The sequence below is a fragment of the Rhinolophus ferrumequinum genome, chromosome 10 (assembly GCF_004115265.2).
Source record: "Rhinolophus ferrumequinum isolate MPI-CBG mRhiFer1 chromosome 10, mRhiFer1_v1.p, whole genome shotgun sequence".
Classification (NCBI taxonomy): domain Eukaryota; kingdom Metazoa; phylum Chordata; class Mammalia; order Chiroptera; family Rhinolophidae; genus Rhinolophus; species Rhinolophus ferrumequinum.
In genome coordinates, this window is record NC_046293.1 from 4738415 (window position 1) to 4753953 (window position 15539).

At 58.6% G+C, this 15539-nt stretch overlaps 1 protein-coding gene across 2 annotated transcripts in view; it reads left to right on the forward strand.

The window, feature by feature from the left end:
• Positions 1-15539, forward strand: part of SULT4A1 (sulfotransferase family 4A member 1) — a 32891-nt gene that overhangs the window by 11620 nt on the left and 5732 nt on the right. For both annotated transcript variants that reach the window (XM_033118463.1, XM_033118464.1), the window contains exons 2-5: positions 5166-5296; positions 6590-6670; positions 7303-7429; positions 11463-11557. In XM_033118463.1, the coding sequence (XP_032974354.1) occupies positions 5166-5296; positions 6590-6670; positions 7303-7429; positions 11463-11557 (434 nt within the window). The remainder of the gene's footprint in view (positions 1-5165; positions 5297-6589; positions 6671-7302; positions 7430-11462; positions 11558-15539) is intronic.

Below are 15539 nucleotides of genomic sequence, written 5' to 3' on the forward strand. Positions count from 1 at the left end.
ACGCCAGCGCCTAGTCCACCCTTCAAAGCGATTTTGGAACTCTTTCTAGAATGGCCATCAGAGCTGTCGTATTACCCTTGATGTTCTCAATGTCATAAAAATGTCTTAGCCTTTCAATATTTCCTTTATCTTCAGGTAAAGAAAGAAGTCATTGGGGGCCAGATCAGGTGAGTAGGGAGGGTGTTCCAATACAGTTATTTGTTTACTGGCTATAAACTCCCTCACAGACAGTGCTGTGTGAGCTGGTGCATTGTCGTGAAGCAAGAGCCATGGATTGTTGATGAAAAGTTCAGGTCATTTTTGTCTAACTTTTTCACGCAGCCTTTTCAGCACTTCCAAAGAGTAAACTTCGTTAACTGTTTGTCCAGTTGGTACAAATCCATAATGAATAATCCCTCTGCTATCAAAAAAGGTTAGCAGCAGCGTTGCAACAAGTTCTCGCACTTAATTGTCAGGCCTGGAAAGTTGACTTGGGTCAGGAGAAGGTGCGGAGAGTTGCAGGCGAGACGCCAGGTGGTCACAGACACCAGCCTACAAGACCAACCCCTGTGCCTCGGAGAAGGGGAGACCTCAGAACACATCAGCGATCCTCCAGGCCCCGTGCATTTATTCGGCACCTCTGTTGGGACTGTGGTAGGAATGTGATGTGAGTGCGTGGGCAGAATAACAGCCCAGACCTGTGAGGGTTTCGCCTTACACAGGGAGGGACAATGAAGGCTGCTAATTATCTGTCCTTAAGACAGGGGGACACTGCGTCCTGTGGGTGCGCTCAGGCGACCACAGGGTTCCTAACATGGGACGGGGACGCAGGAGAGGGTGCGCTTGTGATGCCGGGTGACTGGCAGCTGCACACGGTGAGAACTGGGCTTCTCCCCGGGAGCCTCTGGAAGGGAAGGCAGCCCTGCCGAGACCTGGAGTTTAGCCCCAGGAGGCCTCCAGAACTGGAGGATAGTAACTTTGTGTTGTTTTGAGTCACTGAGTTTGTGGTAACTTGTGAGAGCAGCCGTCAACTTTAATCCATAACTCAGATGCGTTCCCTGCCCTTGGGAACTGCCCCCAGACAGCTCCCCAGCTGTGCACAGCCTGCTGAGTGCAGTAGAACAAAAGAAAGGGGCCCTGTGGGGCCAGGAAGGGCACCTGATGACACTGGGCATGTCCGAGAAGGTCCGGCAACACGGCTGGCCAGGTGGAAGGCTCACCTGTTGAAGGCTTGGGCTGCAGGGGTGTTGAGCTGGGGGGGGGTAGGTTTGAAGACCCAGCTGCAGCACAGAGTGCCAGAGCGGGTGAGGCGGTGAGACTGGAGGCTGAGCAGGGCTGCACCCCCAGGACAGGAGCCACTAGGGCATGGCAGGGGGCGGGGTTTCGTGGCCTTGGCAGCCCGGAAAGTGGAAGGGGCTGAGTGGGGCTCAAGCTGACATCCAGGGATGCCACCCGGGAGGGTGGGATTTAGGGTGGGGCAGAGGGCGAGACGGGCCGGGAGAGGACTGGATGCAGCTGATGCCCGGGGGAGACGCTTGCAGAGCCAGGGCTGTGTGACTGCAAAGCCTGTGTTTGGTCTGCGGTTACGGTGCTTAGACAGTGACCGGTCAGTGTCGTCACCCTTGTCTTCTCTAGTTGGTCTTTTTCTGTGGTCACTTTGTCATATCTTGCCTGCCGGCCTGTGGAGGCCTTGGGCTGCTCGCCACAGTTGCGCTATGTGCCCCCGTCCCCGCCCTCCCTGGTGTTGGGGAGATGTGCCGTGTGTCCTGTTGATTCCCCTGAAAGCTGGAGAAGGTAACTGAGAGTTGCTCAGCCAGGAAATGGACTTGAGGGGCTGGACTGAGGGTCAGGGGGGACAGGCCGCGGGGCCTGGCAGCTGGAGAGCTTCCTTTGGTCGCTCACAAGGCTGGCTGCTGGCACAGATGTTTAATGGAGGCGAGGATGGGGCTTGTGGAGTTGACGAGACGTTAACGTGCACAGAGCGTCAGTGTCATTGCCTGTGGGGGCTGTCGGGTGGGGGTGGGGAGCACTAAAATAGGTCCTGAGGCCTGTCAGGAGCTGTGCCCACAGTGTGTTTCTAAGGGCACATGCCCTCCAGTGCAGCTGCCCCGAGCTGCTGGGAGACCGCCCGGTTAGGCTTCAGGAGCCTCACTGTAAGTGGGCGGATGGTCCCCACCTCTCAGGTTGGTGGGAGGGTCCTATGGTTAGTGGATGGAAGGCTTTTCTGTTTGAATTGAAAAGCCGCCACACCACTGCCTTCCTTCAGGGCGTCTGCTCCAAAGCTGCCTCCTCTGGGGCGTAGTCCTTGATCATCGTGTCCCCTTCTGGTTACTCAGCACCCAGGGTTTGTTCCTCATTCAGAGTAAAGGAGTGTGCAGGCCTTTTGGGCTGTTGGCACAGTGGGGTCAGGGGACAAGGCGAGGGTGGGAGGTGGGGGCGTGTCAGGGGAGCCCCCCCACCCGAAGGACCTGAGGGGGAGGAAAGGGCTCCAGGCAGGGGACCAGCCATGCAGGCAGCACGCTCCCGACCAGTGGGGGTGAGGGGGGCAGGAGGAGCTGCGTGGACGGAGAGAAGCTGTGGGAGAGAGGCCAGGTGTAGGGGGCATGGGGTGGCTGGCAGGCCTGTGGGCTGCGGAGAAGACCTGGCCTTCCTCTGTGGAGATCCAAGGCCGTCGGGGGTCTGCAGTGGATGGGAATGCAATCCCGTGTCCATGTTAGAAGGTCATTTGGCTGGTGTGGTGACAACAGACCGAAAGGTGGGGTGAGCTGGGCAGAAGCAGAGCTGTGGGGGCTCTCCCAGTGTCACCGGGTGGAGGGGTGCTCGGTGCTTACTTGACGGTAGAACCAGCGGGGTTTGCTGAGTTGTGAGGTGTGAGGAAGGTGAGTCTACCATTTGGCTCGAGCAGCTGTCCAGGGTGGGGGGTCATTTGCTGAGGAGGCACGTGGGGCAGGGCAGGCTGTGGGCGCCGGCATTTCCCGAGAGACAGACGTGTTGAAGGGTGGGTGTGGAGCTGGCCTGGGGGGTGGGACTGCATGAGGCCCTCTAGGGAGTGGGTGCAAGTGGGAGAGGAGGGGTCTGAGGCCACGCTGGGTCCAGGGCAGTCAGCGTTTTCAGGGTGGGGAGATGAGGAAGCAGCAACAGAGACCGGTACCCCAGAAGTGAAGGGACCAGTGTGTGTTGACGATGAGGAACTGGCCAGCAATGTTTGTTCTGAAAGGTCAGATGGAGTGGAACCGGGGCCGCCCTGGGCTCACTGGTGACCTGGAGCTGAAAGCTGGAATGGAGGGGTTCACACACAGGCTGGAAGAAGTGCAGGGAGCTGCCCTTCTCCGGGGGCTGCCGGCTGACCGTGGTTGGGTGTCCTGCCGGGCCCTAGGCGCCTGCGAGGGCTCTGCCCTTGGCGGCCCACCGCACAGCCAGACTCAGGCCCTGCTCTTCCTTCCCGAAGCAAATGCTGAGATGTTAGAGCGCCCGCTGTGTGCTGGGCCTGGGGAGCTGGGGTGGGCGGGACAGACATGCTGCTGCCCCTGGGGTGCCAGTCCAGGTCACATGTGGTGATGGTCACGTGTGGTGATGGTCACGTGTGGTGGTCATGTGCCGACTGCAGGTTGGTCAGCCACCTGGAGCAGTGGGCGTGGTGCCGGGACAGAATGAGTAATGGTGGGGGGTGGCGGTTTGGGAGGGGGGTGTCAGGGAGGTCAGCTTCTTGGTGGAGATAACTTGAAGCTGCTGTGCACAGGCTGATGAGTGCCCAGCAGAGGGGAGACCGCAAGCGGGCCTCTGAGGAAGGGGAGCCCACACCCCAGGGGCCAGTGCAGAGAACCCGGAGGCCTTGCTAGGTGGTGGGACTCCGAGATCCTAACGTGTGAACAGTGGGAAACAGCAGGAGGAAGGGTCTGGACTGGGAGCCAGTGGGCCTGACATGTGCCCGGAGGGGCCATCCCCACATCCAAGCCAGGACCTGTCTGAGCAGTGTCACTGGGGCAGCCCGTGGGGTGACCTGTGAGCAGGGGAGTTGGTCAGCGGGCCTGTAGCCCTTTGGGGGGCTGTGGACCCACGAGCGAGTGAGAAGGTGACCTTGATACACATAGGTACTCTTGTTCCCTGGCGGGCCTCTCTGCCTTGGATGGTTAGGGGCGTCAGGCTAAGCTGTCCATCTCCTGTGCTTGACAGGGGCGGCCAGTCACGTGGCTGGACTTCCCTTCAGCCTTTCTTAGGAGAGAAGGTCATGCTGACCACACCACTGGGCAGACAGGTGGTTTTTCCTTTTAACTGAATTACAACTTAACATTTGCATACCTCCGTGTAACTACCACCAGACCAAGATAAAGAATAATCCTAGCACCTCAGAATTGCCTTTGTGTCCTGAGATAATGCCCCCCCAAACCACTGTTCCCGCCTCTGTCACCTAGCTTAGTCGTGCCCATTTTTGAGTCTAATATACACGGAAACATGAGCAAATCACACACTAGACGGCCTCTGGGGTCTGGCTCATTTTGCTCACCATCCTGCCTGTGGGACTCAGCCGTGCGGAGCACAGCTGCAGCTCAAGGCTTCCACTGCGTCTAGTCGCCCATTGTCTGAGTGTCACAACTCATTCTACGGTTGATGAATGTCTGGTATTTCCAAGGTTTGGCGATTGTGAACAACACGCCCAGGATTCTTCCAGCACACGTCGTGTCTATGGGTATTGTTTTGGGTAGATACCCAGGAGTAGGTTTCTTGGATTCCAGGGCACACCTATGTTCAGCGTCAGTAGACACTGGCTAGTTGGAGGTTTCATTGTAATTAAGTGGTGGCGAGTTATTACGCTGGACCCTTATGACTCCTGGGTAAATGAGGTTCTGGAAGGTTCAGGACTGAGAATCATCTGTTTATTAGTTTATGACAGTCTTTCAGCCCCTGGGGGGGGAGGCATCATGTGTCCTCACTTCTCATGACAACCCAATTTAGCACTGAGAAAATGGGAGCTCAGAAAGGCCGGCTCACCCACGGTCACCCCGGAGGGTGGGCTTCAGGCCAAGGTCTTGTGCCTAGACGGGTGTTCTTCCACTGGACTCGAGGTGCTCTTAGGACACCCCCGCCCCCATGGCCCTTCAGCCCGCTTCTTGGGCGAGGTGCTGACCTGGGAACGGGGCCACCCTCTATGCCTCCTCTGAGAGCCCCTCCCGGCCGTTTGCCTTCAGGCACGAGCTTGCTGCAGGAGGTGGTCTACCTGGTGAGCCAGGGCGCCGACCCTGACGAGATTGGATTGATGAACATTGACGAGCAGCTCCCGGTCCTGGAGTACCCGCAGCCCGGCCTGGACATCATCAAGGTACCCTGGGCGGGCGGCTCCCAGCCCTGGGACCACTCTGGGCATTTCTGCAGTTACACCCTGAGTGACAGTGCTCCTGAGGGGCCAGGGGGGCCCTGTGGGTGGAGGAAGCGCAGAGACCTCCCGGTACCCCCAGGTGGCCAGGAGAGAGAGGCAGAGCCCATGACGGTGACCCTGGAATTGGACCAGTGGGTGACGTGGGTGACTTCAAGGTAGAAAGGAGGCAGATGCCAGGAGTAGGGGTACAGGGCGAAGTGTGAGGGCGAGGGGCCTTGCTGCATGTCCCCTCTCACCCTTCCCCGTCGCTCAGTCCGTCTGTCGAGCCGGGCGGGATGCGTTTGCATCAGATATGTGGGGTCAAGAATGAAATAAACCTTATCCCAGGCCTGTCCATTCTACCCCTCAGATGTAGCTGGAATTTCTCCTCTACCCTGCTCTCTGCCACCTCTTTTGTTCAGGCCTCAGGTCCTCAGTGGACCGCCTGTCCCTTCTCCCACTCGAGGAGCATTCTGGGCCACTGCTCTCACAATAAAGTCTAAGGTCCGGCATGAGCCATTCTCGGCACCCAGCCTCGTGTCGGCTCAGCTGCTCATGGCGCGTGTGCGTGGCCGTGCGGCTTCAGCCGGGTTGATTCATCAGTAGAGCTGCACTGGCTGCTCACTGCGGGCGGGCACTGCTCTTGGCGCTGGAGTGGGGCGGTGACCCACACTCCATTTTCACTGCAGGCCCAGAGCTGCATTCTAGTGGGGGCGACCGACGGAGAGGAAAACAGGAGGTGTAGTAGTTACGTGGTGACTCGTGCTAGGCAGGCAGCAAAGCAGGACTGGACGGGGCAGGCCTCTTGGTGGGGACATCAGGCGAGGTCCTGAAAGAGTGGAAGAGCTGGCTCAGCTGAGGCAGGGGAGCCGTGGGCGCAGAATCCCGAACCCCGGCCACGTGGCCTGGCGCACGGTCCAGGAGTCGCAAGGCCTGCATGTGAGGTGGTTGCGATAATCCAGCAGCCTGCCTGCCTTGGTCTCGTGCTTCCTCCGCTGCCCTTCAATGCCCGTCCTGGTGCTCTGGGCAGACCCCGGTGACCACGATAGGCTGACGGAGGCTGGGGTGCCCGAGGGCGGGCTGTGTCTTGCTCGCATCTGGCCCCAGGGCCCAGCCTGGAGGGTGGCCATAGCTCAGGTGATGTTTGTCAAGCGGGGTGGTGGTCCTGAGCCTCCGACGCGGTCTCTGCCGGCCCGCGTTAGAAGGGTCCTGAGACCTGCGAGTCCTCTCTCCAGTGCCTCTCCCCTTGGCCTGCAGGAACTCACGTCGCCTCGCCTCATCAAAAGCCACCTCCCCTACCGCTTCCTGCCCTCGGATCTCCACAACGGCGAGTCCAAGGTAATGCCCTGCTGCCTCCACGTGGGTTCCTAACAAGTGCAAACACTGGTCTGTCACCCTCGTCCGTTCCCAGGTGCAGGAAGAGCCCTGATGCAGGCTGGCTTTGAGCCCGTGTCTCTAGCATTTTAGCCATGTTTCTAATCCGGGCTTTGCCTCCGTTGAACTTGGACTTGACCGGCCTAAGTCTAGCCTCTGACTGCCGAAGGCCGAGTAGTCACGGCTGAATTTCCCTATTTTCCCAACTGCATGAGGTTTATGAAGCACTTAATTCTTACCACCAGTATCAGGACCGGCATTTTCTTGTCTTTTGCCGATTTTGAGGTGGGACCGGAGGACAGAGGTATAATAATAAAACGCTCGAGGAATTGTCCTGGCAGATGCCGTCGTGGGGACAGGGTGCGTCTCCGCAGAGTGATAGTGAAAAAGCGCGTTTGGCCACGCGCACGCGGGCTGGCCTTGATGCCGGAAGCGAGGGTTCAGGGTCGGTGCAGGAGGGTCGGTGTAGGAGGGTTGGTGTAGGAGGGTCCGTGCGGGTCTGCGAGCCTGCTCACGGCTGCCTCTGCCTGCCGGGGCGGAAGCATCTGTGACTAAGCCCCGCCCTCCTGTCTGCCCCTCCCTCCCCTCCCCCACAGGTCATATACATGGCTCGGAACCCCAAGGACCTGGTGGTGTCCTATTACCAGTTCCACCGCTCCCTGCGGACCATGAGCTACAGAGGCACTTTCCAGGAGTTCTGCCGGAGGTTCATGAACGACAAGCGTAAGTGTGCCCGCCCGCGTGGACGTTACAACGGCGATGCGCACTGTTCACTGCACACCAGCGTGTGCTCGCGCTTTACCCACATCCCCCAATTCCTGCGGTTGCTGTGCCTGTGGGCCTGCCTTGCCCTCCTGCTTGCAGGAGAAGCCAGGGCCGAGGGACTACAGGAAGGCTTGTCCGGTGTCGTAGGTCGGGCACAGCAGGGCGGGCATCCTACACCAATGCCCTTTGCTCACCACATTTTCAGGGTTCTGAGAAGCTCCCCGTGACAAGCATACCTCTTCCTCCCTGGATTCTGAACAGTGAAAGCGGAGGCCCAGATATCTGTTGTTGGTGACGTGGCCCGCGTGGAGGCAGTGGCTTCGTGCGAGAGCCCCATGGGCCTTGAGCTGGACTTGAGGAACAGGCAGGCTTAGCCTCCAGCCCCAGGCCAGTGTGACCCAGGGCGGGTACACTTTGGGAAGGCAGTGTTCTGTTCAAGAGGCTCATCCCCAGGGGAGAAGGGTGAGCAGGGGCCCTTCCATGTCTCCCCTCCCCAGGGGAGGAGTGGCCGGCTCACACCTGTCCCGCTGGGCCCAGGAGGAAGCCACCCCCTTGGCAGTGGGCGCACCTCCTCACTACACTTCTGTTCCCCTCGCTGAGGTGGCTCCCCATGGCTTTTCTGGGCACCTTTCTGGGACCGCAAGAGGAAGTTTAGAGTTTGCATCCAGAAGAGTTTTGAAACAGGTCATATCCGTACTTTAATTAAATTTGCTGAGATTATTGCATACTCAAGTCTGAAAATACACTTCCTGTCTTATTTCCCAATTCAAGTGCTCAGCCTCAATCCACTGTCCAGCCCAGTCAGGGCTGTGCAGGGAGATTATACGATGACAGTGGGCTAAAGTGCATGACAGAAATCCAGGAACCAGGGCCACAGATCCAAATGGAACTCGGCAGCTGAAGTGGAGCTGCCTCCTCAGCCCAGCTGAAGACCAGATCAGGCCCCTGGGAGGAGGGCCCCCGGGGGGTGGGGGAGGAGGGGGGAGGAGGGCCCCAGGGAGGAGGGCGGGGGGGGGGGGGGGGGAGGGCCCCGGGGAGGAGGCCCCACCCAGGCCCTTGCGCCCTGAGGCCCCTGGAGCCTGCAAAGCGCCCTCTGTCCAGCCTCCCTCCCCGCAGCCTGCCCAGGTCCCTCAGGCCTCCCGGGCGTTTGGAGCCAGCCACTCACATTCGCAAAGCCACATTTTTAAGTCGGACCATATCCTGTCTTTACAAAGCACCCACCTTGTGAGGACGATGCTGCCACAAACAGCAGGTGTCCAAGTTCAAATGTCCACGTGGCGTAGGGCTTAAAGCTTTCTTCTTAGGTCAGAGCGGTTCCAATTATCCCAGTTCAGGCCTGCCCACATTTTGAAGGTTGCAGCACTGAAGTTCAAGGTCACTCACCCTGGCCGTGGTCCCACAAAGCCCCTCCACAAGTGTACTGAGCTTCCTCACCTTGTTCCCTTCAGTCTCTGTTCCCAGCCAGGCCACTTGTGTTCTCTGTCCAAGGTTCTGAATCTTTTGAAAAATAAGGTGCAGGGGGAGCAGTGACGTGATGCTTTTACTAAGAGAGCAAGGTGGGAGGACCTGCTGAGGGAACAGCATTTGGGTGATTTCGGTGTTGTGACTCACATACTCTGGGGAGCAGGGAGGGGGTGCCCAGGGCCATGGGCCCAGCTGGCAGGGGCCTTGTGGAGCTGACACTCTGTAGTCAGGATCACTCCCAGAGCGGGGCAAGAGAGCTCTTACTCTCCCAGTAATATGCTTGGATAAGCAGGTTGACGTCTCAGGAGCCGAGGGACTCAGGTGGGGAGGCAGGAGGTGCCCTGGCAGAGCCCCCTTCCCAGGATGGCACATCGGAGAGTGAAAAGCACCATCCCCACCAGCGAGGTCCACACCTTCCCTGCGCCTGCCAACCAGGGCTCAGCGAGGCGGGCACGTGCCGTCCCCATCCATGTCCCCATGTGCGGTGACTGCTGTCCTAACCGCTCGCTGTGCTGTCAGCCGTGTGCCCGTGTTAGTGACCACCTCCTCACATCCTCCTGCTCCCCACGGCGCCCGTCCTGTCCACGTCCACACAGCCCTAAGGCATGCAGGGAATACAGGGGCTGTGGGGTGGAGCGTGAGCCCCTGCGTGTTTCTGCCTGGTGCGCAGGAGTGAGCGGGGATGGGCCAGGCTGGCCGTGAGGAGGGTGCCCAGGCCTGAGCTCCAGGGCCCAGCAGCTAGAATCCCTGCAGTGAGGACACCAAGCGGCCAGGACTTACCCAGCAGTGGTGTCAGAAGAAGGCCTTTTGCTGAATCCCTGTTCTTTTTGTTCCATTCACTTCTGCCCGTTTGCCCCCTCCCCTTCCAGACCCCCGCTTCATCCCTCATGAGGTGTGGAGCCGGGGCCTGGTTGGCCTAAGAGGGCCACCCCTGACCAACGCCTCAGCTACCCAGGCCCCTGATTGACACTGAGCCTCTGGACCCCTGGCGGGCGGTGGGTCAGGCTGCTGCTGTGCTGCCACCTGCTGGCGAGATGGCAGACTGACGTTGGCGGACCAGGAGCAATAACGGTCCCCTGCCACTGCTGGGCTTCGTTGTGCCTCAGCGGTACAAAGAGGACCCGTCATTGCGCCTTGCCCTGGCCTGACCCCGCGTCCCTCCCAGCCTTCCTCAGGTGCCACCAGAGTGAAAGAAGCACAGGCGGCCCCTGCAGGCCCTCCCGGGTGAAGAGCTGCACACGTGTGCTCTCAGCACCCAGCAGCCCTGGGGGGCACAGGCTCTGTTGTCACCCCACTGCTGCAGGAGGAGGCTCAGAAAGGTTCAGCAGCCTGCCCAGGTCACACAGCCAGTGCAGGATGTGAGAGGCCGGGCCGCCTCAGTCCCGAGCCCTTCTCCTTCTCCAGGCTGCTCTCCTGCCATCCCTCACGTCTGATGTTGTCACCGGGAGTTTGAACCCCGTTGCCGGCCTTCCCATCTCCTGCACCTTTAGCGTCCCTTGCAGCCCTCTCCCTTGTGCCGCCTCCTCCTTCCTGTCCTTGTTTGTCTCACCCTTACGATCCTTCAGGGTTTGTCCGAGTGTGCAGAGGGCCCTCCTGCGTCCCATGGCAACTCCTTCATGTTGGTCACTCCATATCATGGTTTCTAGTGTCCTTGGCGGGTCCCGCTAGGCTGGGAACGCCCCGAGCCCGAGACCTGGTGTTTGGGATGGGTGTGTGGGTGAGGGTGCACGCGGTGTGGCCAGCACACCCGGTGGTCCTATTAGCCAGCGGGGCCCGGGCCCCATCACCACACAGGGTTCTTGGGCTGAGGCTGCCCTGTTTCACGGGGAAGCCCGGATGGAAGACTCCCGTAGGAACCCTTCTGCTGGGCGCATCTCAGTGTGACTAGGCCGTGAGAACCAGCAGCTTTATAAAGAAAGGAGAGAAGCAGCCTGGCGACACTGATCACCCGCCTGCCCGTGTGAGCCTCCCCCAGACCGGAGCCTGAGGAGTGTGGGGAACGCGGACAGCACAGGGCACGCTGCCTTCCCGGCTCTGCGACTTCCGGGTTCTGCCGGGGGTTGTGCTGTGGCCTTGGCCTGGCAGGGCCGTGCGGGGGTCTGCCTCAGAGCCTCTGTACCCCGTCCCATCCCCACCAGCACAACCCACTGGCCTGTGTCCCACTTCCTCTGGGCATCCTTCTCTTTCTGGTGACCACATCAAACACAGAAACTCATGGGTGCCGGGGACCATCCATGCCCTAGGTGAGCAGAGGCCTTCACCCCAACAGTCAGGTCTTCAGGCATCTGGAAAGTGGGGGAGGGGACGGGCTGATAGCGGTTGGCCGGACAGAACTGCACAGAGAGCCAGGGGACGTGGGACTTCGGAAGGGGCTCATCCGTGGGGTGCTCCCCGCCGATCTCAGAGCTGCTGCTTTTCTTCCTGATTCACAGCCCCTGGGCAGCAGGAGGGGAGACGGCGTGAGGCCGCCGCACAAAACACGCTTCCTCCCTGTGGCCGTGACTCACCTGTCCCCTTGTCTTCACAGTGGGCTACGGATCCTGGTTTGAACACGTGCAGGAGTTCTGGGAGCACCGCATGGACTCCAACGTGCTGTTCCTCAAGTATGAAGACATGCACCGGGTGAGTGCCGCAGAGGCAGCTGCCAAGGGCCTGGGCACAGGCCTCCGGGCTGAGCGGCCTGGAGGGCTGCAGGACCCTGTCCTGACTGTCCTGCCCTCAGTTGGACTGGCCTCACTGCCACCCAGCACCCTCTCCGTACACGGGTCACCAGCTCAGGACCAAGGGCTGAGCTGGCAGAGTCAGAATTTCTCATCTCTCAGCTGTTTGCCTTCGAGGGGCGCTTCCCAAACTGCTGACGAACGCAGTGGGTTTACCTGCTAATCGATTCCTGTAAAGAATGTTTCTGAGTGTCTGCATGGAGCGTGGAGAAGGAAACGGGTGTGAGATGGCTGTTGAATGACGGGCTGTGGCAGTGGAGCAGAGGAGCAGGACCTGGCCTGCGCCCTGGAGAGCTCACTGTCTGGGGGGGGGTGGTGACGTGTCACCTGTCAGGCACGTCGTCACCACCCTGTCATCAGCACTTGTAAAGCCTTGCTGTAAGCCTGCCGAGTCCTGTTTGTAGTTCTTTGCCTGTGTGTTAGCACACTTCATTCCAGACCAGGGGCACCCTGGCTGCTGGGTGTGTCTGCAGCATCTAGAAAGGAACGTGCTGATGTTGCTCCTTTGTCACAAGGATTGTAAAGCAGCCTTCCGCACCCCTCTCTCCGGCGGCTTCTTTCCCTTTGCTCCGCCCCGCTTGGCTGCCAGCCCATTAGAGTTGCTTCTACCCCAGACCTTCTCCAGCCAGGTTCGCACCCCCCATCTCCACCCCAAGCTGTTCTGTCCGGGGTGCCCGTGACTTCCATGTTGTTCCAACAGTGGTCCATGGGGCTCGGGTCGCATCTCTGTCTGCCTCCTCCTGGCATCACGAGACAGGCATCAGTCACTACTGTCCTGTGTCCCTGGCTGCTCCCTTCTCCTTGACTTCCCGCCAGCAGCTCTCATTTCCTTCCATCCGTGTGCCCTCCCCTGGTGACCGGGCCTCCCCGGTGACCCCAGGCCAGATGTACACCTTCAGGCTCGCTCTCCATCTGCCCCTTGGTGCCTACTTGGGTACCAGGTAGAGACTGCAGACTTACGGTGTGCAAAACAAGCGGCAGCTCTTCCCGAAGCCTCCACACATTCTCCCGTCTGAGTTCAGGGCAGCCAGCTCCATCCTCCGTTGCTTGGACACGAGTCTTGAATTAGCCTTGACTTCTCTCTCTCACATCCTATGTCTGTTTTCCAAATCCTGTGGCTCGACCTTTAAAATCTGCCTCTCATCTGACCATTTCTCCCAGTTCTGCCCCAGGTCCCTGGTCCAGGTCAGCTTCTTTTCTGGCCTGGATCATGGCAGCCAGTGCCAAGCGGCCTCGAAGCTTCTCGCAGGCTGTGCTCCTGCCTGAAATGTTCTTCCCCCAGATGCCCACGTGGTCACTCGCACTTCTTTCAGGTCTTTGTCCCTCTCGTGACACCTTCCCTGATCCCCACTTAAAATCGATGCCTCTCCCCCTCCCCAGCACACCCCTCTTCTTTACTTTTCCCCCACAGCATTTATCATCATCTGACGTATTTTACTATGCGTTTCTTTATTTTACTTACTGTATCCCAAACCAGAATAAACTCCTTCAGGGATAGGAATTTTGTCTGTCGTGTTCACGCACTTACGTAAATGCCAGACACGTAAGAAGCTCTCAGGATTTGTTGAACGAATGAATGTCCTTCGAGGTAGAAGCTCTCCCCTCCTTTTTAAGAAACCAGAGGCGCGGGGGCTGAGGAGCTTGCCGGGCTGTGCCTCTGTTGCGAGTAGAGCCGGGCTCGGACCCCAGGCATCGTCCCCACAGAGCCCGTGCCATCACTGCTGCCCGGTGGGGCAGCATCACCAGCTTGAGGGCGGGAGCACAGGTCAAGGGACACCCAGGGGAAAGATGTCTGGGGCAGAGCTGGGAGGCTTGGTCTGTGCGTGAGGGAGCTCGTGTTCAGTCGTGCCTGTGTCAGTGCAGTGAACAGACAAGGCTGCTAGTGACAGTGGCTGACAGCTGCATGAGCATTTTCTGCTGCACAGCAGCCAGCAGCCAGGTGGGAGCCCTGGTGGGGAGGAGGCCGGCTGGGAGCTGAACCGAGAGTGGGGTGGTGGTGAAGGCAGGTCGAGGTGGGGGCAGTAAGGCCAGCCCTCCACTTCACAGCCTACAGACCTAGGTGGATTCAAGACCTCCATTTTCGCCTGTATACATCTGTGTAACCACCACCCAGATCAAGATTTAAACATTCCAGCTCGTTCCGGCTGATACCCCGCTTCCCAGAGATAGCCGCCATTCTGACCTCTGTCACTACAGATCACTTCTGCTGGGTGGGAGCCGTCCATCGATGGAGTCACATGGCATGTACTTCATGTCTGGCTCCTTTTGCTCAGCGTAGTATTTGGGAGACTCACCTGAACTGGTTTGTTCTTTGTCGTTTCTGTGTAGTTCAGAGGCGGGACTATGGCGCAGGGTATTCCCCTCCCAGTGGGAAGTGCTGCTTTCCATTTCGGGGTAGTTTTGCATAAGTGCCTCAGTGACCATGTGCATTCTTAATTCATGGGGCATATGCGGGAGTAGATGCTCGGTCCGCTGTTTGTGATTCTGCCGGCCTGTGACATGGCAGTGCCCAGCCATGTGTGGGTGCGGGAGAAAGAAGCCCGTTGGCCATCCAGCTGTGCACACACCTGCAGGGGCCAGGCGGGGCTGGCAGGTTCTTCTTGGAGTTTCAGTTAACTCACCCAGGAGTAACTTAACTATTTTTAATGTTAAACCAGAAGGGGACAGAAGGCAAAGTTTACATGAACTTCGAAGCAAAAACGCACACTTTTAATTTTCAGCCTGGCGACTCTGGACTCTGCCCCATGCCCTTAGAATGGAGTGGTCATCCTTCTCTGCCTTAATGGTCTCTGTGTAAAGGTCAAGACCAGCTGCCGCGCCGGCCTGTCGCAGCCGGGACTCGAGGTTCTGCTCAAGCCCGTGTGATGACTCAATGGCCTCCCTCCCTCCCTACGGCAGTCGGTGTTTTAGCTTCTATAATAACTGGCAAGTGTAGATTCTTTTTTTCAGGAACCTCAGTAATGCTGTGGCATATCTTTAATAGAGATTAAGTGACTATCCATCACATTTTTAGGAATTCACGTTATTTACATTTTGATCCAAAAAACGAAGCCTGAGTGAATGTCATCGGTCCCCAGGAGAATGGACCAGGCCTGGTGTGTTCTCATCTCTTCTCATCTTAGTGTTTGAGATTCACACTTAGCACTTGAACTATCACCACCTCACACGTCCACGTGGGGGTTCCCACACCCCCGCCTTCCGTCTCACCCCCTCCCTGTGGCTGCCCCAGTCTAGCACCCTGTGAATCCTAGTAGCCCCTGCGAGCCGTTCTCACCGGCCACAGGTGCGGAGCTCCTGACTGACTGGATGGCAGGGAGGAGTCAGCGGTGGGGACGCCGCCTGCTGGCACAGTGTGGTTTCGTAACCCTGAGCAACCCTGTCGTGTGCAGCCAGTGCACGTGGACAGATGTGCCTTCCTCTCCGAGTGGGTGTTACACCAGTGGCCCAGGTAGGACTCTGTCAGCTGCTCCAGCAGTCTGTGGTGATGGGCCAACTGCGTCCTTCTCTTGTGTCCCTTCTGAGGGCCAGGTGTCTTAAATTCTGTCACTCTTTGTTACCTTTTAAATAGAAATACCAAGTGGCAGAGCAAGTGAGAGGTGCTCTTTTTATTCCTTTGTTCATCTGACATCTTTTGCATACCTGACCCCCCGGCCCCCAGCTAAGCCCTGTGCTCAGGGCCCATGGGAGCCCCTGGTGGGGAAGCAGCGGGAGGGCAGGACTAGAGGCAGTGTGATGACCAGGAGCTCAGAGCAGAGCTGGCACTTCAACCAGCTTACACAGAACTTTCCTTAAGGTTTGGAAAATGTTGTAGGAAAGACATTAAACAGGTTCCTTCACTGTAGGCCTTCTCAGAGTCAGTCCGTGGCATGCTCCTTTTCTTTTAT